The sequence below is a fragment of the Lygodium microphyllum genome, chromosome 4 (genome assembly GCF_053477565.2).
Source record: "Lygodium microphyllum isolate KBCC chromosome 4, Lygodium_microphyllum_v1.1.10, whole genome shotgun sequence".
NCBI classification, from domain to species: Eukaryota; Viridiplantae; Streptophyta; class Polypodiopsida; order Schizaeales; family Lygodiaceae; genus Lygodium; species Lygodium microphyllum.
Window position 1 is genome coordinate 8,094,606 of NC_141138.1, and position 25,287 is coordinate 8,119,892.

The 25,287-nt window shown below is 42.0% G+C and overlaps 1 protein-coding gene across 1 annotated transcript; it reads right to left on the bottom strand.

The window, feature by feature from the left end:
• Nucleotides 1-238: 238 nt before the first annotated feature.
• Nucleotides 239-22,353, bottom strand: LOC148036775 (uncharacterized). The gene is made up of 2 exons (XM_087675656.1): nt 21,818-22,353; nt 239-637 (listed from the first exon to the last, which is right to left on the bottom strand). The coding sequence occupies exons 1-2, from the start codon at nt 22,214-22,216 to the stop codon at nt 473-475; spliced, it is 564 nt and encodes a 187-aa protein (XP_087531782.1). The 5' UTR covers nt 22,217-22,353; the 3' UTR covers nt 239-472.
• Between the last annotated feature and the right edge of the window lie 2,934 nt (nt 22,354-25,287).

The following is a 25,287-nucleotide window of genomic DNA, read 5'->3' on the forward strand; positions in this document are numbered from 1 at the left end:
GGGGGGTTTCCTCCTTAAAACCCCTTCGGTTTACAATTAGCAAACCTTCTTCTTGCCTTTCCAGCAAACCTGGCCTTGGGTATCAACCAGTAACCTGCCGAGAGGTCAACTATGCTGAAGTTCGAAAACCTACAACATAAAGCAGACATATGAAACACCACAGGGAAGATAAAAGCCGGAAATGCATCTGTAGCTCAAGTGCACCTATAATGAACCAATGCCAATTACAAGACGCATGAAGAGGTAAGAGTCGCTGCCAAGCAGCAAGCTTTTCATGATTTCCAACTTCCCACGAGAACCCCACTTATGGTGGTATGGGGAAACCCTTGAATAATCTTTCATCACATACACGTCTTACAAGGGCAGAGAATCTTTGGCGTTCATTTGATATTGGTGAAAACAAGAAGCACAAAATATACATGTGGACTTTCAACATCCCACACCTCCAAAACTTCTCATAACTCAGGACCCCTCACACTTCATCTTCGAACTTTTTCCCGAAACCCTTGGGCCCTCCTCTTGCAGAAGCAGCGGAATCAGACCGCTTCTTTTTAGTTTTAAGCTTTTCATCCAATGCTTTCACTTCTGCTTCACTTGCCCGTTTTGCATAAAAGTCTGAGACAGCAAGATATATGACCTGCACAAAAAGTTCATAAATAAGGTATGAGTGATAATAAACAAGGATTTGGTTTTAACTGAAGATCAGGAAAAGGTAGTCTAGTAATTGAAGTTGCCCTGTACTTGGAAACAGATTTACATTGGACCAATGCTACACTAATATATAGTTCTAAGGTGAGCATCTTGGTCAGACGTGCAAAGTTGCAAATGCCAATCACATTGGGCAAAAATTCTATTCCAAACTCCCTGACTCTCAATATAGAACAAACAATCTCCCTCTCTCTCTCTCTCTCTCTCTCTCTCTCAAATCTTTGAGCTCTGTTACTCTCTTTCATTCTCTCTCACAAATGTTTTTGGCAAATGCCGCCCTCGGGTTTTCGGTGCTTTTTTTTCTCAGAGCGGCATCCCTATATGAAAATTCTCATTTGTGACACTAATAGCAACGCATATAGTGACACTTTTAGCTATGCCACTATCTTGTATCGCAAATGGCCATTGCTATCACCCCATTCCCTTGTAGTACATGTATATTCATTTGGTGGAGCTACTCTGCAAGTTCAATTGTAAGCATTGAAAGGATTTCTGAACCATCTAATCCAGACACATGCTTTACCAAGATGACCCTCAACATAGAACAAACAAAACCAGCTACTCTGCATGTGCAATTGAAAGCATTGAAAGGATTTCTGGACCATCTAATCCAGACACGGGCTTTACCGAGATGATCACACAAAATTTTCCAATGAATTTTCCAATGACATCCAAAACCTTAGGCAATTTGTGACTAATGATGACTAACTATACAATGAGGATTCTGTCAGCATGTTCTCTGCAAAGTTGCACTTCTAACGATCAGTTTTTGTTGTTGATGAAGCGTGAATAGAAATGTACGTATCTGTCACACAATACCTCTAGGTTTTAGTGTCTCTATTGTCCAGATCTCACTAGTCCTCTTGATGTTCAATGCCTACATAGTATGCTTATCTGCAAATTTGATCCCCAAAGACTGCCATGTCCCACATGAGAAGTCATATCATCCAAGTGAACTCATGTGAAAAAGAAAATACTAGGCATGTGCAGGCTGCACTATATCCTTCTGATCCCACTTAAACAAGCTGCCTCGGAAATACTTCCACTTTACACAGCACATCATTTTGTCGCCCTGATTGCCAACCTTCTATGAGTTCGAAATTCGAATGCCAACCCTTGCATTACATGAGACCACATGACAAGTCCACAAGAAGGCCCCATTTTCTGATTCAGAGGGAGCTTTGGTAACCACTTCTACAAAGGGGAACACCAAAGGTGACAAGAACACTTAGGCTGGGAAGGCAATTCAAAACAACGATGACACCCCCTTCCTCAAACAGAACCAAAGACACCAAAGAAAGCAAACCCATCTATAAGCAACTCCCTAAACAGAATAGGTTTTGTACACACTATCAAAGATTGATCCATGTAGATGAGAAGGATTGTACTAAGGCCAAGGTGTCCTAGTCAAGAAACCACAAGAGGCCATGATTGCCTCCACTCCCCCTAGAAAACAGAGTGGGGCTATCCATCCCACTACTACCCCATTTGCTCCTACTGGCACACATGCCACTGGACATGTGGCACACAGACAACCTCATCCACCCCCACCTTACAGTACTCCTAACAGTTTGAGTGATTGAACAATTTTCCCACGAGAGACAGTCCAAGTGGCACCTACTGCATGTGCATTCTTATAATGTAGCATTACTCTATGCATCTCTTCTCCTCGGAATGAGTGCCCTTTCCACACCGTGGGTACTTCGGCATCTTCTCATTTTCATCTTTCTTGTCCTTGGCATGTGCCTTCTTCTTCTTCCCTCCACCTGTACCTATAGTAAATGCTTTGGTGGAGCCAAAACCACTAGCCCCAACCTCTCTAAGTTGCTCGTCATGCTCCAAGACAAGCCATGAAAGCTCCTCCCTTAGTGTCTTGCGAGTCCTCGATATGATAAGGCTAGTGTAGAAGACATCAAACCAAGGAGATGGCAGCTGAGTCAAAAGGATCATAGCCATGTTGCTCGTCATGCTCCAAGACAAGCCATGAAACTCCTCCCTTAGTGTCTTGCAAGTCCTCGATATGATAAGGCTAGTGTAGAAGACATCAAACCAAGGAGATGGCAGCTGAGTCAAAAGGATCATAGCCATGTCTTCAAAGGATATCGTCCGACCAAGATAGGCAAGCTCACCTCTCATATTCTCCATCTTCACGATGTGCTCCTTCATGGAGGAGAAACCATCAAGACTAAGCATCCGCAACTTCTTCTCAAGGGAAATCTTACAGGCAAACATCTTGTGCTAATACAAAGACGCAAGCTTCTTCCACACTCCAGCCATGGCCTTCAACCTACGAACATGCACAAGGACAACATCTTGCAAACTCATAAAGACAAAGGATCAGGCTCAAGAGTTGAGCTGATTCCACAAGGCTGCTCGGTCCATAGAAGCCCCATCTGCTGGATTCTCCTTAGGACACAGGATAAAATCAAAAACAAGAGCCCAAAGATCAAAGGTGTCGAATATGCGCTCCACCTTACACGACCACCACAAATAGTTCGAACCATTGAGTTTGCCTTATTTGGGTAGGGAAGGTTAGACAGGCACCTACACCGAGGGTATCAAGGACAACATTTTCACATCGGACAAAGCCTTCTATGATAAATGAATAAAACGAGGACGGGTGCGAACAAGGGACTCCTCTCGTCGACTAATATCGCGATAATCACATCTCCTCTCAAAAGAGTATCTAAAAAGAAGCTCCTCCTTTGAGTCATCAAAGCTCGTAAACTGGTAAGACATCTTGATCTTGCAATCACCCAAAAAACCTGCGTACTGATGGAGACAATGCAAGAGACAAAAGGCAATCAGCTACACGAATAGTAGATGTGTGGTCTATCAAGGAAAAGCTATCACCTACCACCAAAAGGGATTCGGATGCACCAAAAAGCTATCACCTGAGCCAAGAAGCAATCACGTATAGCAAGGAATTTGCGTTTTCAGTAAAACACATGAAGCAAGAGCCGTCTGATGCTAGGATGCTCTCAATGGGTCCCAGATGCTGTCGCCTAGACTCCTAAAGAAGTTGCCTAGCTGCCAAGAAGGTCAAGACAAGCACTGAACCACCTGCACAAGCTATAAATACAATATATGTTGCTTGAAAATATGCAATTAATAAATCTAGGCTACTCTTCCACGATGAAAACTTGTCTTTTGCAAGGAATCTCCAAACTGTGTCCTCATTTAGACGATGATACCATGTGAGAATGCGCAACAAAAGAGAAACATGAACACAAAGCGAAGCACACAGAGAGAGAGAGAGAGGAAGTAAAAGATGAAGGAAGAATATTGCATTCACTAAAGAAGAATGTTGATACAATAGGGATGGACTAATCAATCCCTGCATGCAGCCCAAAGTGTCAATGAGGGCACCAAATCAAGCTGATGACGATGCAGCACCAAGCGCACACTGTTAAAGTGTCAAATTGTACACCTACAAGTGAAAGACTGAAGAGACTGAAGATACGTGTGTCTACCAAGTGGAGGGTGTGGCTATAAATAGCCAAAAGACCAAAAAATTGGCCAATATGCACCTATAAGGGCCATAAATGCTGGCCAATCAGCAATAAATGCTGGTCACTCTCTAAAAAATGCCACAAAAAATAGGGAGGCCCCGAAAAAATCCCAAATAAAAAAGAAAATCTCCAATAGGTATAGGCAAACTGTGGAAAGCAAAAACTGGCCTAGGAATGCACATAGGAAACCGACAACTGAAGAAAATGCACCTAAAATGCCAGAGCTCTTATGTCTTCGTCAAACTCTGACAAGAGATCACAACCAAGAGACGATAGGCTGACATGACTAACATAGGCAAGCTAACACTTTCAGCCTGCTCCTTCAAGTGGACACTTATCCCCATGACATGCTCTCTCCTCTCTTCTCTCTCCTCCTCCTTCCTTTCTTCTTCCTTCCTTCCTTTCTTCCTTCCATTTTCTTATGCTTCTCTCCCTTCTTCTTCTTCTTCTTCTTCCTTCTTCCTCCTCCTCCTTTTTTCCTCTCCCTTTTTAACCTATTTTTCTTTTATCAAAAGTAAATGCAGCAATGGAAGCATAAACAGATGCTGTAATAAACTATTGAACACAAGGACAAAAGAGAAAAACACAAAAGAACACCGCAAAGAAGAGAAAACATAAGAATGCTCAAAAAATGGAATCCATATACTAAACACGGGACAGTCACATACAACAGTGAGTCACTAGCTACATGGGCACTGGCACCAACTGGTGCGTAGATCGGATGCTGTACGCTCGCGTAGTGAATGCCGGAAGGTCCCCAAGAACAACAGAACTCTACTTTTTGCACAAAGAATCCACTTTGTGTATGAGCCCCGATCATCAAAGTTTACGAAATCCACCGTAAAGCCTCACGGAATCCACCGTGGCACAGAATCCGCTGTGAAATATGCCTCCTAGCATCATACCGGATTCCGTAAAGCCTCACGGAATCCACCGTGGCACAGAATCCGCTGTGAAATATGCCTCCTGGCATCATACCGGTATGATGCCAGGAGGCATATTTCACAGCGGATTCTGTGCCACGGTGGATTCCGTGAGGCTTTACGGTGGATTCCATAAACTTTGATGACCGGGGCGCATATTTCATAGCGGATTCTATGCCACGGTATGATGCCAGGAGGCATATTTCACAGCGGATTCTGTGCCACGGTGGATTCCGTGAGGTTTTACGGTGGATTCCGTAAACTTTGATGACCGGGGCTCATACACAAAGTGGATTCTTTGTGCAAAAAGTAGAGTTCTATTGTTCTTGGGGACCTTCCGGCATTCACTACGCGAGCCCCGGTATGATGCCAGGAGGCATATTTCACAGCGGATTCTGTGCCACGATGGATTCCGTGAGGTTTTACGGTGGATTCCGTAAACTTTGATGACCGGGGCTCATACACAAAGTGGATTCTTTGTGCAAAAAGTAGAGTTCTATTGTTCTTGGGGACCTTCCGACATTCACTATGCGAGCGTACAGCATCCGATCTGCGCACCAGTTGGATCCACTTTGTGTATGAGCCCCGGTCATCAAAGTTTACGGAATCCACCGTAAAACCTCATGGAACCCACCGTGGCACAGAATCCACTGTGAAATATGCCTCCTAGCATCACCAACTCCCTCTCTCCAACAACACCTCCAGGTGATGAATGACTAACTGAGGAGGGAGCCCAAAATAGAACAAAACAATGCCATAAATGATAGCAAGTAGGCCAACATTTAATGCTGTTTGGGCAACAATAAATGTCAAATTAGTATCAACATGACCACAAAAAAATACCTAAAATACCTAGTAATGCCTGGCCAAGCCCTAACTCATATATGAGCTGACTAGACTGCTAACACCCTCTCTCAATTCATGGGTGATCTAAATTACATTTCACACGAAGGAGATAGAGGAGCTCCACTAGCTGGCAGTTGGATACCTCTCCTATTGTATGCAGATGACATTGTATTGATAGCTGACTCTCCAGAGGGTCTACAGAGACACTTGGATGCATCACATCCACACTACTTTATGGAGTACAGATATGGGGGCCGAGTCTTGACCACCGTAGCAGATCAAGGCACACTTATGACAGATGGAGGTCGATGGAGAAACCCCTAGTGTCCATGATATCCAAGATGATCAGATGTAAGGCCTCAATGCCACATGAGATCATCAGAGCCAAGCTTGCAGCTACACTGATTGTGGTAGAGGCCCTTACCCGATCGGTCACATATATACATAGCCTATGAAACTTACCCAGAGACAGGTATGCACGGTTGGCCCTTGAGTCCTCTAGACAGCTTGCCAGAGAGGGTGATACTTCATGTTGGTATGCACAGATGTCGGCCTGGTTTGAGCTGCGTGGGTTTAGCATGGACAAGTTACCCCCCTTCCAGTGCTCCCTTGATGCACCATCTCTTGATCTGAGCAGGTTAGTGAGTCGCAAGATCATCAGAATGGATCTTACCCAGTTGGATATCAGATGGACATGGTTGATGCCAAGGCAGGAGCTAGGAACAAAGATGGCTTTCTACCGCGAGCATTTCCTTCATACTATAGATGATGGATTTATTGCTCGCCCGCGATACATGGACATCCACCTTTCCCATGGGATCAGATGTACTATTGGCCAATTGCGCACCTCCTCACATCAACTAGAGATTGAGACTGGCAGATATAGATCCATCCCATCAGAGGAGCGCATATGCCAGATATACCAATTAGAGCCAGAGACAGAGGAGCATTATATCTGCCCTGTTGCCTAGCGTATTATGAGATCCGTGGTCGTTTCCACTGTCTCTTTAGAAACGGATTTGAACCACTATCCAAAATCATGGATTTTACCAATCAGCAATGCCTTGGTCTCTTTCTTCTTGAGATACGACGGCTTCGTGACATGCGCCTCGGGAGTACAACTGCTCCAAGACACCAAGACCCTCCAAAGAGGCAGCTCAAGGACTTATTTGCAAAGGAGACTCAAAAGACTTCAATACAGTTACAGCCACGGTCCACACGAGAGCCTCTTTCACCGCCACAGTCCACACACAGACAAGGAGTACTGATTGATCGAGAAGTTCAGCTTAGCCGATCCAGACGTCCTAGGCCTCGACACAAACACCGATGACACCGTCATAGGCGGATACAGGGGATTATTGCTCGGGCTAGAGCTATACCCACATGAGATTGTACCATTTGGAGCTCATTGTTACTAGATAGAGCTCTATGCTTTACACACAGCCATAGTTAGTTTCCTTTCTTATTTTGCCTTGTGCTATATATTTTGCCCAGACAGTTGTACCATCATACACATGATTGTAACTCATGGTCTCATAAGTCATTTTAGCCTTTTGTAGACTTTAATATATCATTTCATTTCATCTCTCTCTCTCTTTTTTCTTTTGGTGCGGTGAACGTATCTCTCTCTCTCTCTCTCTCTCTCTCTCTCTCTCTCTCTCTCTCTCTATGCCATGCCCAATGACGTCTCGTTCCTCCTTTCCTTATTTCCTTACAATAGAGCTCTATGCTTTACACATAGCCATAGTTAGTTTCCTTTCTTATTTTGCCTTGTGCTATATATTTTGCCCAGACAGTTGTACCATCATACACATGATTGTAACTCATGGTCTCATAAGTCATTTTAGCCTTTTGTAGACTTTAATATATCATTTCATTTCATCTCTCTCTCTCTCTTTTTTCTTTTGGTGCGGTAAACGTGGAACGAACATCTCTCTCTCTCTCTCTCTCTCTCTCTCTCTCTCTCTATGCCATGCCCAATGACGTCTCGTTGGGGTGTTCATTTGCATGGCGGCGTGGAGTTCTATGACTCCCGGGTGGATGCGGACTGGGCGTGCTGGCCAAGGGGGATAGTAGGCCACGTGGCCTCCCCCTCCATCATCGACATCCCCTTCTTTTCATCAATGTCATCATCTTCTTCCTCCCCATCGTCATCTTCAACTTCTTCTTCCATGTCATCCTCCTAATCGATGTTGTCTCCTTCCTTCCCTAGCCACCTGTTTAGCGACAACAGAGGGAGGGGAGGAGAATAAAAAAATTTCAACTACTTTTAATAAAAATTATGGTTGGGGGAGGGGGGGGCCTATGCGAGGGGGGAAGGGGGGAATATTACAAAAAGAAAGCTTAAAGGTAAAGTTTCCAGGATATATTAAGTGAAGTTTCATAATTATCCACCAATGGATGCAAAATGGATGGAAGAGGATGACTTGGCAAACCATCCTCAATTGTTGCAACTTTACCTAGATGCCTTTCAGTTAGAACCGGCTGCAATTTGAGCTTAGTCACGTTCAACAGAGCAAGGGTCCGAAGTATTGCCTGATGCTTAAGGGGAAGGTAGCACTTCCACTCGTATAGTTGTGGACAGTTCTTGCATGTAGTAGATCTTGGATATACTATTCTAACAACAATATGTCTGTAATAGGGTCACTACTCAATATACTAGTTATCAAAATTAGATGCAATGATGAAAGCATGTGGAAAATTGTTGTAATAGATTGTTGTACACAGGAGACAAAGAAAGAGAAAGAAAAACGCTGCAAAAAAAAATAACATTGTACAAAGAACTCAAAAGCAAAGAGATACTTCGAAAATGGAATCCATATACCAAGATATGAGAGTACAGAACCAATGTGAGTCACTGACTATGAAGGCAATGGTACCTGCTTCTCTCCCTCTACTAGAACCAATCAAGTGATGAATGATCATAATGATTAATGTGGAGGAGAAGCCTAAATAAATAAGCAAAAATAATGCCATAAATCATGTCAAGTCGAGCAACATTTAATGCCATCAAGAGGAGATGTTGGAGGAGCCATGATGAGGAAGATACAGAGAAGATGAAGAAAGGTAAAAGTATGCCAACAAACTCGCAATGATTGCACAAGTTCCAAGCAATAAAGAAAGCACATAGAGAAAAGATCAACAGTAACCAAAGTGTAGTGATGAGAATGCAACAACCAAATGCAAATGAACCCTTTCTAAAGCTGAGCAGTGTATCTCAAAATGAAAAGAAGGACCAAAAATAACAAAACCAACCCAAAAATACCGCCGCCCAGCCTTGCACAAGAGCAAACAGTCAAAACACAGGTGTCAATCAATAAAACGCAGGCAGTAGACACCAAAACGCAGATTTGTTGGAGTAATAACAGTTCCCCAATAACAGGCCCAAAAAGCTGAAAATGAAAATGGTAGTCTACAAAACGTTGAGGAGACAAGCCAAAAATGATCAAAAGATGGTCACTCAAGCTAGAAATCAATCACAAAAGTCAGAACAAGTCCAATTAGCACGAAAAGAGTCAAAACTCAAACCTAAAACAATGTAAAACAGCAACAGGAACAATGACCTTGCAATCTGATAACATGTCAGAAGTGGATGCAATGATGGAAGCATGTGGAAATTTGCCGTAATAGACTACTATACAAAAGAGACAAAGAAAAGAGAGAAAAACACTGCAAAAGAAAAGAACGCTGCACAAAGAACTCAAAAGCAAAGAGATACTCGGGAAATGGAATCCATATACCAAGATATGAGACAGTACAGAACCAATGTGAGTCACCAACTGTGAACGCAATGGCACCTGCTTCTCTCCCTCTACTAGAATCAATCAGGTGATGAATGATCATAATGATAAATGTGGAGAAGCCTGAATAAATAGGCAAAAAAATACCATAAATCATGTCAGGTCAGCCAGCATTTAATGCTGGTCGACCAACAATAAATACTAAAATGACCATTTTAAAGGGCCAAGATAAATGTCTAAATAATCAAGATAATATCCTAGTGCCCTAGCCCGCTGACATGCATAGACTCCATCATGAACCGACATATCTGCTAACATCGGTCACTATGAGATGTATGCAAATGAGTATGGTTGTTACCGCGGCTTTGAGACTATACTTTTGCATCAGTTTGAGATTAGCTCATGATCAACTGTGCATGAGCTTTTGCCTCAGTTTTGAGATCAAGTTCTGATTAGTTTTAGCTCGGTATTTGATTAGTTTGAGAACCCGTTTATGGTCACTTTTGGGATCAGTTTCGCATCAATTTTTGCATTGATTGCTGATCAATTTTTGCAATCAGTTTGGGGTCACATTTGCAGCAGATTGTGATCAGTTCTCAGGTCAGCAAATGATCAGTTTATGATTAGATTCTGCTCAGTTTTCATAGCTTGCAGCTGGTTCTATGGACAACAGCATGTTAATAAATGCCATTGACAGTTTCAGCCATGGTTTATGTTAAGAACATGCTTTAATATGGTTGTGAAGTCAAAAAAGTTGGGAAACACGAGTTATGAATGCATCCAATGTGTTTCTAGCAATAGTTCTAGGCTAATTCTCGGTATTATCTCATGTTTATGCTGGCTGGAAATTTTCAAAGGTTTGGAGCATGTGGCATGGTTGGACAACAATGGCCACTGTTGTGACTGTGATGCCTTTTGGAAATTCCAATGCAATATGCTTTTCTTTTGGCACAATGCAATGCAATCAAGGACAATTGCACAAATTTCAAGGGGCACGTCTATCACAAGAACATGAAGTTTTGAAATGCTTTAATCTTGCAGATAGCGTTTGATTAAGTCGTTAATCAACTGTGCAAGGTTGTTTAGCACCGTGCATGTGTGATGCACATGGCAGTTATTTCATGGTAATGGGCTGAGGGTGTCAAAGACAAAAGGTATGATAAGTTATGCTAGCTAGGCTTTGAGGTCAATTGGTGTTAGTTTCGACCCTAGGATAGTTGTTTGGCCATATTAAGTGTCAATGGTGACACCAAGGACTAGCATAAATTAATTAATTAATGCCAATCTAAGGGTCAACAAAGGTCACGGACCACTCCAATTGCAAATGGCCTAGCCAATTTAATTACGGATAGGCACTTTTAATTTTGGGCAAGGTTAGAAAAGCTGAAATTAATTTTCAGGATTATTTAAATCTAAAATTTGATTAAATGGCTGGATAATGTTGAAAAATGGGTTTAGAAGGCTACCACTAGGCAAAAATACCCATGCAAACTGAGAAAACGTTTTTAGGGGCTGGGTGTCAGCAATTCAGTTAGTTTTATAGCCTGGGAGAAAGAGAGAGAGGGAGCTACTGATCCATTTTCTGATCGAACAACAATTTGCTATAGAACACACCCATCTAGGGACCTCGATAGGCAAGGGATAGCAAGGAGACACCTTTCAAGGACTGGCAACAACATTGATGATTAAGTGACAACATTTTGAAGGTGCCTGGCAATAGGTGACTACATTAAATGCAAGCTAGAGCAAGCAACATGCAAATTTTAGGGTTTCACAAGAAGAAAATCAGATTTCTCTCTCATCTTGGCTTTCTCTCACCTTCTCTAGTCAATTCTCAAAATATCTCAGTATTTCTCAGCTATTCTTAGCACACCTCAATCAAATTTGGTGGACAACAAGAGGATTTCTATTGTAAACACTAAATTTTTGCAAAACTTAGGGTTTAGCCACGATCTCGAGACTCGTGCCGACAGGATAAGGCATGGTACACTGAAATCAATACCTACAATTTGTTGTACTAACAGGGATTTCATATGCCATGCCATCCATTGTGAATTGGGGCCACATTTGGCCCTTCTAATCTCTTTTAGGTATTTAACATGTTGTAAGAACCTTCTCCTTGGCTTTGATTTCCTTGTAAGTTTGGAAGGCTTGGTGATGGATCTTTGAGGCAAGACCTCTAGGATCAACTTTGTGCTTCTTTGCAATGGCCTTTATTCTAACCATCTGAAACATCAAAGAAAACAAATAATACAAGTAAATTAAGACAGTTCTCCAAATCTCTGACATAATGTTATCTAAAATCACCTGGTAGCAAACAAACACTAATCACATAGTCTATCTCATATTTGAATAAAACAATACATACAAAAGATGTATGAAACGCGGGAGGCCTTCTGAACAAGAGAAATAAACACCCTCTCGTGTTTCACACATCACTCCTTTTTAGGATACATATTTGATCAAAGATAATAAATGTCATAAAGTTTTACAAGACTCAAAATAGAACATCTTAGTATCAACAAGTATCCTTCTGTGTCATCAATTTCTGTTGAGCCAGGATTCTAAATCAAGAAACTTGCATTCCACCGACGATGAAATGCAAAAGAAGTCTTGTCCATGGGAAGAGCCATGACTTATTGTGTTTCATACATCGCGATTTTTTGGGATTATTTAAAGAATCTTGCATTAGTGGAAAAAAATCCATTTGAAAAAACTCGTCGACCCATGACCATTCGTGGAAAAAAAAAATCCATTTGAAGAAACTTGCATTCTCAACGACGTATGAAACGCGAACGAACTCTTGTCCATTGGAAGATCATGACTAATCACATTTCATGCGTCGGGCCTTTTTTTGTATAATTTGGCAAGAGTTGTCAAGTGTTGCAGAGTAACCTCATAATTATCAAAGAACTTACATTTCTAAGGGTTCGGCACATATGCTGGGCGATGAAACCTTCTTTAGTCGTCTTGCACTGAAGAATAATTTTGCACTATGACCAAGTTAGCCTTGAGTTGGTGTGATCGAGCATAGAAAGAGCTTTTTCTTTGAAAAAACTCTTTTGTGGGCATAAGCAAGACACCCAAAGGTACGAAAGTGACCAACAGAAGGTTTACGGCTGTTCCAAGCCCTTCTGCTGCAAAAAAGAATTCAGCATAGAGGACATGTATTCCCCCCCTCGGTCCGAACGGAGAGTCTTAATGTGGCATCCAGATTGGTTTTCAACAAGTACACTGAAAGCCAAAAATGCATCATACACTTCTGACTTCTTTTTCAAACAATAGACCCAGCAAAAACGTGTAAAGTCATCAATGAATGTCACAAAATAATAACCACCACCCAATGACATGGTCTGCATAGGCCCACAAACATCTGAATGCACCAACTCCAATCTGGTTGTGCATTATTGGCACACTGTACCGATTTCCCAACGGGAGGTGCACTAACTGAAGCAAACAAATCTCTGCGATATGTGATATGTCTAGAAGCACCACTGTCAAAGAACCAAGTGTCAGCATCCTCTGTAGAGCTAAGTGCTCTATCGGCCCAAGAGATGTCATAACTGCAAGTGTAAAAACAATAGTCCCTGTCCACAACAAAGGACACGGACTCACTAGCAGTGGAAGGAGTAGTAGAAACAGACATTCCTGACTCCTTCTCTTTGGCAATGCGCTTTCTGCACTCAGTGATATAGTCGCCGGGCTTCTTACAATAATGACATTTTCCTTTCTTTGCTTGCGTGCCCCCTTGTGACTAATTCTGCGATGTGTCCAAAGTGCCAGAACTCTGTGGAGCATTTTTCACCTTGCTGTTCTTGCCTTTCTGTCGTGCCACAAAAGCCTGCTCAGAGACTATAGCATCCACACCACTATTTTTCCGTGTTTGCTCGTCCTCTAGAAGCAAGCTAACCAGCTGAATAAAAGTGAGTGGGTGCTCAGCAATCCTCATTGTGAGGTTCAATGCAGTATGAAAAGACAAGTACGAAGGAGGTAGGGAATTCAAGGTGGTGGATATCAATTGTGCATCCGAAAAATACTCATCTACATTCATGAGCTGCTCCCTCAAGTCCTGAATCTTGTTTAAGTGATCTTGCATAGAATCACCTTCATGCATCTTCAGAGTTTCCAACTCTTTCTTCAAGAAAGAGATTCGTGTCTCATTTTTTCCTGCAAACATATGCTCCAAAGTCAACCATGCATCTCGTGAAGAAGATGCCGAACGGATATGAGGTATGATGGACCGCTGAACTGCCAAAGCAATCAGCGACAAGGCCTGTGCATCACGGGTATCCCAAGCTTTTTGAGCTGCAGTTCTTGGAGGAAGTGGCTGAGGTGGAGCGGGCTGAGGTCCCCGTTGTCCACGTGCGCCATGGGGAGGAGGAGTAGCGGGAGCTACAACTCCCGGCCGAGTTTCCTCTCCACTGACATAATCCCATAAATTCTTGGCCACTAATACATTTTTCATCATAAATGACCAAAGGGAATAGTTGTTTCCGTCCAGTCTGTCCTCTTTGGATACATACGTAAAAACATCACCTCCCTGATTTGCCATGATGACAAATTTCCAAAGACAATATGAGCAATGTCAAAGCAGTTTGAACTGGAAATCTGCAAATTTCCAGAAATTGCAGCAAATACTTTTCTGCAATTGATGTGCAAGGGCGTACTCTGTCAGAAAACTGTCCTTTACTGCACGCTTCCCAAGGTGCAAACAGTGCAGTGCAACACTGTTATGAATAAATCCCCAAAATTTTTGCCAAAATCTTTGTCAAAAACAGTCGTTCTGTGACTGTATCAGCAGTTTAAATGCACCTGTCCTCCAAATACACAAAAGCCCCAAAATTTCTGACCATTCAGTCCAGAAATTTGCATGAAATTTACTTTTCCAGTAGATCTGTGCCAACCGCGTGTGAACCGCCGCTTCCAAAATTTTATTCTCAGCTGGAATAATAATAATTTTAAAAATTTTACCTGGGCGTGAAGCACGTCGTGAGCTGCTGACGTTACGTAGACTGGCGGGCAGGCGGGAGCAGGTCGTCTGATTGGCTGACGAGTCGTGATGGGCAGGCGGGCTGCGCGTAGACAGGGCAGGCAGCGTGAAGCACGTCGCGAGCAGGCGTTGACTCCGCCTGCACGAAACTGGTCGCCAGACTCGCGAGCTGCTGACGGACGTTTGCAGGAAACGGGCCCTGGCGTATTGAGGCGGATTGCTGGTGCTGCTCGCGAGCTGCTGACGGACGACTACGACTGCTGACGGGCAGGGTACTGGTGGAGGCTGGCGACGAGCTGTACTGTGCTGAGGCAGCTCTATGGAACAGCTGCCTGACTGCTGACAGAACTGACGACAAGTTGTACCTGTGCTGACGTGACGTCTGACGCTGGAGCAGAACTGGCGTGTGCTGCAGAAACTGAGTTCAGAGCTGAGCTCTGATACCAAATGTGATAACAGAGGATCAAGGTACAGCTGGGATTCAGTAGACAGTGTGAGAGTGAGAGAGACAGAGTTGAAGCACGACACCCAAGAGAATAGACTGAATGAGTGTGTTCTGAAAGTACAAAGTACAACCCTTAAACCTTAGGGTTGTAGGGGGGTGTTCACACCCGACACACACTAAGTGCCTAAATGTGTGTAACATAAGCACATAAGTACATACGATAATAAGACCATAAGTCTGGGGGAAAAAACCTCTCCTACCGAGAGTAAAAAGTGCCCCAGTGTCCTACTGATCACCGACACTCCCATATGAGCGTAGGCGTAAGTAAGGCGTGAGTAAAATACCCAACAGAAGAGGATCTAGAACCCTAATTTTCTATAAATTGGGAGCCAGCCCTCCACTCTTCTCGGAATCTCGTTTTTGTAGGTTTTAGGTGTTATCAGCTTGCTGCCCACACCTCGTTCGCGGAGGACATCTCAGCCCTTGCTGTCCATCACTGTTCCCTATAGTCTGGCACCTGTTTCCAGCCCTCCACACGCTGATTGCTGCTGTTCTGCCTGGCAACTGACTGCTGATCATCAGCATTGCTGTTGTACAGCTTGCCATGTCAGCAAACTACTGCGTTTGCACGCCCTAGCTGCCGCCCTGACAGTTTTCTCTCCCCTGCTACAATCGCTGCAGTTTTTCTCTCTCCTGCAGGCTGTCCTGCCTGCGTTTTTAGTCTTTCTCTCTCCTGCAAGCTGTCCTACCTGCGTTTTTAGTCTTTCTCTCACCTACTGCCTGCGTATTTAGTCTTTCTCTCCTGCAGGTTGTCTTGCTTGCGTTTTTAGACTTTCTCTCACCTGCTGCCTGTGCTTTTAGTATTTCTCTCTCCTCACTGTTGTCTACATCAGATCCAGCTTCTCACTGCTACGTTTGCTAGCGTTCGGCATCCGGAGGCTGACTTGCTACGATTCGGGATCCGTTCGAAGTACAACACACTCTCATGCTCATTACCCCTGCCCTGATCCTTGAGATACAGGAGTTCAAGGTTCAATATTCATTCACTGCATAGTGTGTTTGTTGCATGAGCATCGTATTATTAGTAGTCATATGATTTCATTTATTAACTCTGTTCATTGTCTCTGAGTTACCCTAACCCTAACTGTGTTCTTTTATCAGTTTGTGCTTTGTCGCACGGTTTCTGTTTATGCTTCTGTGTTAGGATATTTTCTTTACATAACTTAGCAAAAGAATTCAGATCCTACTACTTCTTCTCCTCCTTCCACAAAGCCACCAACTCTTTGCAATCCTTGCGCAAATGTCTCTTCTTATCACAGTGATATTATTGGGCCTTTGACTTATGCTTCCTATCACCCCTCTTTGAAGCTATAAATACCTCACTAGAGCCACTAGACTGCTAATGGAAGCCTCCCCTGTAATCACAAAGATGTCTCATACTCAAGTAGCATGGAAGACATCTGTAGAAAACTGAGGAGTGTTGATGATGTCTCAGCCCTCAAAGCATTGGCCACTCCAAATTCCAAATGAAGCTTGTAGAGCATAGTTCCCACAAAATAAGCCTTTGGAAGGGCGGATTGCATGTGTCAAAGCTGGTCATGTACCTGTATGACACAAAGTAAGAAATGTTGAATAATACCCTTCGGCTCAAACTTCATCTACTAGAGCTGTCCATAAAGAGTGAAAGCACATATAGGCGAAGGAGTCTCATGCAGCATTAGAAGCTTCACCCAAATTGCTGGAAAGTCCTACAAGAGGTGATCGCCAAAAGGACTTCTTTAGAGATGCAACGAAGAAGAGCAAAATATGCACAGGTATCATCAATATCCCATGTGAGCACAGCTTCTTCATAATCGTCCTCATCAAAATCAACAACAAGAGTAGGATGCTCAAGACGCTCACAAGCTCCAAACACAGCATACCACAACTGTCTTCTACACAAACCAAGCTTTCATTAGCATCATTCCATGTTAGATAATCACGGCCGTGAAATTTGTCGTTAGTAAAATAGCAAGGGGGACCACGATAGGAAGAGAAAATCAAGGAAAGAAGAGGAGGAGAGAGTACAACCAAAGCAAGGCACAAACTGCACAAAACAGAGTTCACACGCAATGTTTGATCACAAAATCCACAAAAACTGGGAAAGATCAGCCAAGAGAAAACCGACAAAAGCTGAAAATGCTATCACCTAGCCTTCAGGAGCCCAAGAGGTTGAAAACACAAAGACTACAAGTCAAAACACAGACAAAAGAGGCACTCACTGCATGAATCAATAGTGATGAATGACTAATTGAGGAGGGAGCCCAAAATAAATAGGATAAAACAATACCATAAATGGCAGCAAGTCGACCAGCATTTAGTTCTGGTCAGCCAACAATAAATGCCGAAATAGTATCAACATACCCACAAAAAAATACCTAAAATACCTAGTAATGCCCGCTCATACATAAACTAACTAGAGTGCTAACATCTTCTTCTCCTTCTTCTTCCTTTTCCTTTTTCTTCTTCATTCTTTGTTCTAACTTCTCACATCTTCAATTCGCCATTGTGTATGATGTACTCCTCAATAATTATGGTCTTTTAAGATTTCTAATATCTACATGGATCACAACTTTATTTTTTCCTCGAGGCATTCTTTGTAAATTGTAAGTTGCAAATCATTATTTTATGTTCTTCAATCTTGTAATAATCATGTATGATGTGAGTGGTAACATCAAACTTCATGAATCATATGAGTAGTAGTGAAATAAATACTTGAAGTTTTGTGTGAAATTTGAGTAAACATTGTTGTGGACATTGATTTATTTAAGTATCTATGCATGGATTTTAGGCTAAAATCTGAAACTCCTCCCTCCCCCCTTTCCAAAATTGGCCAAAATTTGATTTTTGTCATTTCTGTTTCCCCCATTTCCGAAACTCCCCTATACTATAACTAAAGGAGGTCATGGATTGCAAGAAACAAGCCACTTGGGGAGAGAGAGAGAGAGAGAGAGAGAGAGAGAGAGAGTGTGTGTGTGTGTGTGTGTGATGAGAGGTGGTAATAATCTAATCTAAATGAGAAATGGGTGGGAGTGAGGATCAATGTCCACAACAAGCCCTCTTATATCCTATGATGCACAATTGTTTGTATTACAAAGCAATTGAGGTCCAAGGTAATGATTGAATGTCATGAACTGCTGTACGGAATGCATATAGACATTGATACTGCAATGAAAGCAATTGAGACTTTCTCTTATTCGCCAACTTTGAGATGAAATGTGGATCACTCTACACCGACATGCATTGTATATCAAATGATTATGTTTGACCACAAAAAGACACCTAACTTGCTACAACCTTTTCTTATTGTAGACACTATAGTAATGCATTCACATGTTATCTTCAAGCTTCCTAGCTCTTCTACAAGAATGATGACATATGGATTGTTATATGCCTATTTTGTCAAAAGTGGATGCAGCAATGGAAGTGTTTACGAATGCTGAAATAGACTGTTGAAACACAAGGCAAAGTGAAAAAGAAAGACAATGCAAAAGAAGATATCTCAGAAGAATGCTCGAGAAATAGAGTCCATATACCAAGACAAGGCACAATCGCATACAATAGTGAGTCACTGACTATGCGAGCACTAGCACTAGCTCCTCTCTCCAAAAGAACATCCAAGTGATGCATCCTATGACTGAGAGGAGAAGTACAATATGTAGGCAACAAATATGCCACAAACAACTAGTCAGTCAACATTAAATGCTGTCCAATTGGCATAAAATGCCACAATTAAAGCATAATAAAAATACCAAAAACATCTAGCACATGCCCAATCCAATCTAGCATGTACAAACTCACTCATGAGCTCACCTATCTACTAACATCTCTCTCAGATCATGCATAGGCCACCACCAAGATGCCTCAAAGAAAACCTGATATCAATATCAATCATACCAACTCCTAAAAATAGAGAAGAATCAAAGCAGCTCTCAATGTCTTGCAATAGCATACAAGGCTATCCTGTCAAATGCGCCTCTAAACATACGTAACTATGGATGCCCCACCTTTGGCTAGACCACCAAAGTATCTCCTCATGTGAGCACTAGACTAGGAGCCCATCCAATATGGGTAAAGCTCACACGTGTCAAGGATATCTACGCCCTCAAAGCATTGGCCACTCTGTCAAACTCCAAGTGGAGCTTGTAGAGAACCATCCCCACAAAATGTGCCTCTGGAAGAGCAAACTACATGTGTTAAAGCTAGTCATGTACTTGTGTGACACAAAGTAAAAATGACTAAATAGTGATTTTTAGACTCGAACTTCATCTGCTAGAGCTGTCCATAACATATCATTACACACAAAGGTGAAAGGTGCATCATACAATATTTGAAGCTTTGACCATACTTTTGGAGATGACTTGCAAGAGGTAACCGCCAATAAAACTTCTTTAGAAATATATCTAAGAAGAGCAAAATAGGCACGCGCATCATCCGTATCACGTGTAAGCACATCTTCCTCATGGTTGTCTCGTCAAAATCTTCTTGAACTCAAAAAAAACACTGAGGATGGGAAATAGCTCCACAAACAATGTACCATAACCGCTTCAACACGAACCAAGCTTTCATAACACTCCAAGTTAGATAGTCATGGCCATGTAACTTATCATCAGTAGAAGTGCACGGAGGAGCCATCTAGAGAGGATAAGAAGAGAAGATAGAGTATAGAAGGTGGACAAAGAGAAAAGACAACCAAACCAACAGCAAATATTGCACAAAAAGAGAGTTCACATGTAATGTAAACAAAAATCTGATCAAAAAAAAAAAGAGCAACTCCTACCAAAGAATAAAAACTCAGCCAAAAAATTGCCAAAAACAGCCCATAGAAACAATCATCCAACCACAATTAGGTCATAAAACCAAAAACGCAAGCTGTTGGAGCAATAAATGCAGCAAATTGACAATGACAAGTAAAGAAATTGTCGTAGGTTGAAAATATGAGCTCTTCAGCACAAAACGCAAACAACAGTAACCAATAGATAGGCTGAATAGGAGGCAGCAGCACGTCACCTGATCAAAAGAGGTAAGCAAACCTGAAATAAGCAAAAGAACATCAGCAAGAGCATAGACCCTACAGTCTAATACCATGTCAAAAGTAGATGCAACAATGGAAGCATATACAAATGCTGAAATAGACTCCTAAACACAAGACAGAGTAAAACAAAAGAACAGTACAAAGGAAGAAAACTCGGAAGAATGCTCCGAAAATGGAATCCATATACCAAGACATGAGACAATCACAAACAATAATGAGTCACTCGTTGTGCGGGTACTACATTCAAAGCAAGAAAAAAATAACAATGGATCATGTTATATATGGTAAGATCATGTTATACAAAATATATTCAAATATCATGGCATGCCACAACCTATTATGAGTGACAAAGATTCTCTGATGATAAGTTTGTTTTGCCGATGTATTTTTGAGTGTATCATACAACCTCGAAGTTCTCATCTTCTATCCCACAAATAGATGTGCAACCTCAAGAGGTAAATGCTACAACTTTTAGATCTTTTGAAGTGCAATGTGTCTAAGCACAAGGCCAAATGAAAACAATATTTGCCACTATCAGAGTTTGCTTATAACAACATAAAGCATAGTTCCACTAGCAAGGCATCTTTTCATATTGTGAAAGAGAGAAAACAAGTCCCACCCATTTTGCATGCAAAGTATAAGGTCTTTTTGGCTAACAAATATCTCAAGAACATGGACGAAACCTAGAGGAAAGTAAGGCCAGCTCTCCAAAAAACTCAAGTAAAGGAAAAGAAAGTAATTACCATTGCCAATAAAAAATTGGATGTGACCCCATTTACCTTTTTAAAAAAGGCAACAAAGCTATCATTGAACGTAAGGGATTTTTTTTCCCCCTTTTATAGCACTTATATTCAAATGTGTCTAGCATTTTGATGTTTCCAAGACTTTCAAGTATACCATTATCCCTTTCACTTCAAGGTCTTACATTGCTCACATTGCCTTCTCTTACCAACACGACTCGCAAGTGGGGCACCCCAACATTTGTCCATGAGCTACAATACACAAGGATGGCAACAAGAACTTTAAGGCAGTATAACTTTGTCATTCCAATAGCTTCAACACATCAATCATGTGGTTAACTGTTTCAACATCTTCAACCAAGAGCTAAGCCCTTCCAGCAATAAAGATTTGCTGCAATACGCTATCTTAGAAATGCAATATGCTTGAAAGGACATTGAGACCCGGCTACATACTAGATTCTACTTGTGCTGCAACGTAACCCTCTAGCAATGTGTTTGGAAGAACTGTCAGGTGCAGCTGCATAGTATAGCTTTCTCGACATCATTGTGACAGCCTGATATTGTAGCAGCTTTGCAGCAGCAGCCCGATACAGTTTTTTCATCTCCAATGTGCCGTCAAAGAGATGCCAAAAGGGCCTTTATAGTGACAGCCTGATATAGCTAGTTGTAGCAGCTTTACAGGGGCAGCATTATACAGTTCATCATCTCCAATGTGCCATCAAAAGGCACACAAGACCCTCTCGTTCTTAAAACAATCAATCATGAAATAAAGACCACAAATATCAAAGCTGAGCCGTAACCAGGAAAGTCGAGAGGAGTCGAGGGGTGTTATAACATACCGCGACGGTTAGAAACACGAGTCCGACAAAAGCAGCAAAAGCCAAGACGGAGACCAGTAGACTGTTGTCAGGGGGGGTGTCTGCTAAAGCGTTTCCTGCAGCCGGTGCCGCCCCTCCCCCGGCCCCCGCACTCTGTTCTTCGATTGCAAATGCAGGTGAAGAGAACATAGCCGCACAGGAGTCCCGCACCGCGGCAGGCACACCCAGCAGTAGTGCTCTTGGTTGTAGTCCATGAGAAGCGATTTGCCTGTGGTTAAGGGTGGAGAGTGACCCTCTGCTTCTGGCTGAACAAATGTGAGAGAAGGTAGCTGTAGCTATGGAGGTGCGAGCAGAGGGAAGAAGGGAAAACGGACTACTAGCAAAGCACAGTTGTAGTTGGGTGCTGCGTAGGGCCTCCATGTCTCTCAGCACTTGATTTGTCAGCGGCCGCCATATCCGAGGGTCCTGTCTTGAACGACATGGAGCCTCTGGGACACATGGCAGGACATGAGTGGATAGGTGTTCGGACACACAGACTTTATGGACGCGATCAGAGTCAGTCGATATGGTGTGCCACGCGCAGACTTTATAGAAGTCTTCAGAGTAAGTCGATATGGTGTGGCACATGTTAGAGGGAATGATTTTGTACCTAGTTTAAGGGCTTGCATCGATACTTGTAATCATCAAGGGGTGCAACAAGGGTAGTGCTACGAAAAACTTTCTTCTTAACCAAGAAAAATAATGGCAAGTTCCCAAAACATCTAGTTTTGATATTCAAGATTTGTATGAGACATTGTTTTTACAACGAAAATACTCAAAAAATCAACCAATATTTTTAAGGGCATAACAAAATTCCAATCAATATTTTGAAGTTCTAGCCAATACAAATATACTAAAATGTCTTTTTTTGTTAGCACTTGTGCCCAAACCCCTAATTACGAACTCGATATGTGGTCCCACTATAATGTCCATCTTGGTGACCAAGCAAATGGAGCTATTTTCACATTTTACAATATATAAGGTGCCTTCACCAATACCCATAAGATTGGAATCCTGGACCTTGGGTTTAACATGCCATCTCACTATCACTTGAGCTAGCAAGTCTTACCCATGTATAAATATATTATCATGTAAGTGTGTAATTGTATGTGAGCATAAGTGTATGCATACTAATTATTTATGAGCTTGGTGTTGGATTGGAGCAAAGTGAGAGTGAGTTAGTGGGGTATTTACTTCGCACAAGGGAAACAATAGCTCACATTTACTAGCAATCAATGTGCCACATGGCTCAACTGTATGCATGCAGGAGGGAACCCTCAAGGAAGTAAGCATCTAAGATGTGAGGGCACCACGCTGAGTGAGGAAAGAGATCAAATGCTTGAGAAGACATGCATGAATTATCTCCAAGTTGCAAAGTCACATGAGGTGGACATGATAACCATCAAGATGTTATTTGTAGCTAAGCAAAAGTAATACAATGCATCATGTAAGGCATCCATAACAAAAGCTAAGAAAAGGATTCACAAGGCTACAATTTGTAGCCAATAAGTTATTTGTAGCTAAGCAAAAGTAATACAATGAATCATGTAAGGCATCCATAACAAAAGCTTAGAAAAGGATTCACAAGGCTACAATTTCATTTGCACTTGATCATGTCAAGCAAAGGTATGCCGATCTTGTTAATGCATGCATGTTTTTTTACTTTCTGGGTCATACTCTAGAAAAGGATGAATTGCACAATGGTTTGATGCCACCCTCTGGGGCAAAGCCACCTTGATCCTCATTAGCAGGGGCTTCTACTTGGTCATGGTGGCTTCTTGGATGGAGTGTGATTGGGTTCTTACTTTTGTTGTTGGGCATAGAGGAAACCTTGTCTATGCTTTGCCATGAAACTCTTCATTACCTAACTACCGAGAGCATTGTCTAGCTCGAATGCCCAATGTGGATCTCATATTCGGATATACAAATCTAGCTTAATAATGAGCTAGACAAACTGGCTCAAGCACTTAGTAAGGTGCTTTGTGACCCAATGGTGTTTGAACCATAAAGCATGTATTTTGTAGTATTAGAGGAAGGAGCCCCTAATTTTCTTGAGCTTATTGATCTGCATGGATTCAAGGTTGTTGTGGGAGCTTAATTCTCACCCTTCCCTAATGCATCTTACGATTGCAGGGAGAATGGTCACTTCACACAATCTTGCCCCAAAGGACCCCTTTACCCAAAGTAGACTAAGAAGCATGAGGTAGCAAAGGAGGTGGGCATAATATTGAAGAAGCAACACAACAAAATTAGTGCCCTAAATCCCACTCAAGTCCTACCCCACTTGCAAGAGAACATGACATGTTGTGAGTCTAGCAGTTTGCATGGCTGTGGATGTGTGATGCAATTAGAGAAAGATGCATGGGACAACTTAGCTTGCATGCACAAACTTCATGATCTGGCACTACTCTCACAAAATCTAGAAGGTATTGTATCCACTTGCGCATAATAAGCATGTAAGGAGTAAATGTCAACCAGTCACATAGACATATTCCATGCTAATCTAAATGTATGGTGGTTAAGTGGATGCTTTAGGATATGCATGTTGAGCCATGTCACTACATGAGATCATAACCCCCTTTTCTATTCAATTAGGATTAGGTCGCATGCATTCAGTAAAGCAAGTCAAAAACATGCCACCTGCCTTATGTTTAAATACACCCTTCCTTAATTATGCTTGGTTTGTTGAATCCCTCAAGAAAGAATGTCAAGGAGCTTGAAACCCGTTGTGAGCCCTAATCAAGTTTGGTTGAATTGCTCTAATGATGTTGCCAATGTGGCCAAGAGGTATGGGAAGACACATGTAGTGACTAAGAGGAGGCAACATGTCATGGTCTCTTGCTTAGGAGAAGCCCTCCTAAGGGATCCAAAGGAGTGTCCTATAGATTTGATATTGCATCACCGTGTTCATGTTGTGGAGTCCTTTCTCAGGTAAGTTACTCATGAATATATGTGTGCATCATGTGGGTTCAAAATAAGGTATTTTTAAAACACCATTTTTATACATTTTTTACATATAGAAGGGTGCGATGTAAAGGGGTTATTATAGATTGAATAGAAAATGGTTATGCTTTATTTAGAAAAAATTCATAGATAAGGATATTTATAAATAGGCATTGAATGCACGTGATGTAGAGGATATACATATGGTAACTTCCTCGAGAATCCTTTTTAAAACTATAGGATGATCATCACACCTAGATTGTTAAAGTTAAACTTAAGGGCAAGTGGAAGCTTCTTGGAGATGGACAAACTAACTTCTTCTTTAACATCCTCAAGCTTAAGTATAATAAAAAGTTGGTGGCATTTGTGGAGGATGAACAAGCGCATTGCATTAGAGATGATGCAAGGATCACTAATGTCTTCAAGCAACAAGTATCCTCCATGGTTAGGTGTGAGCCATCTTGTGAAAGACATTAGGTTAAGAAACCCAAAGTGTTACTGGAAGAATT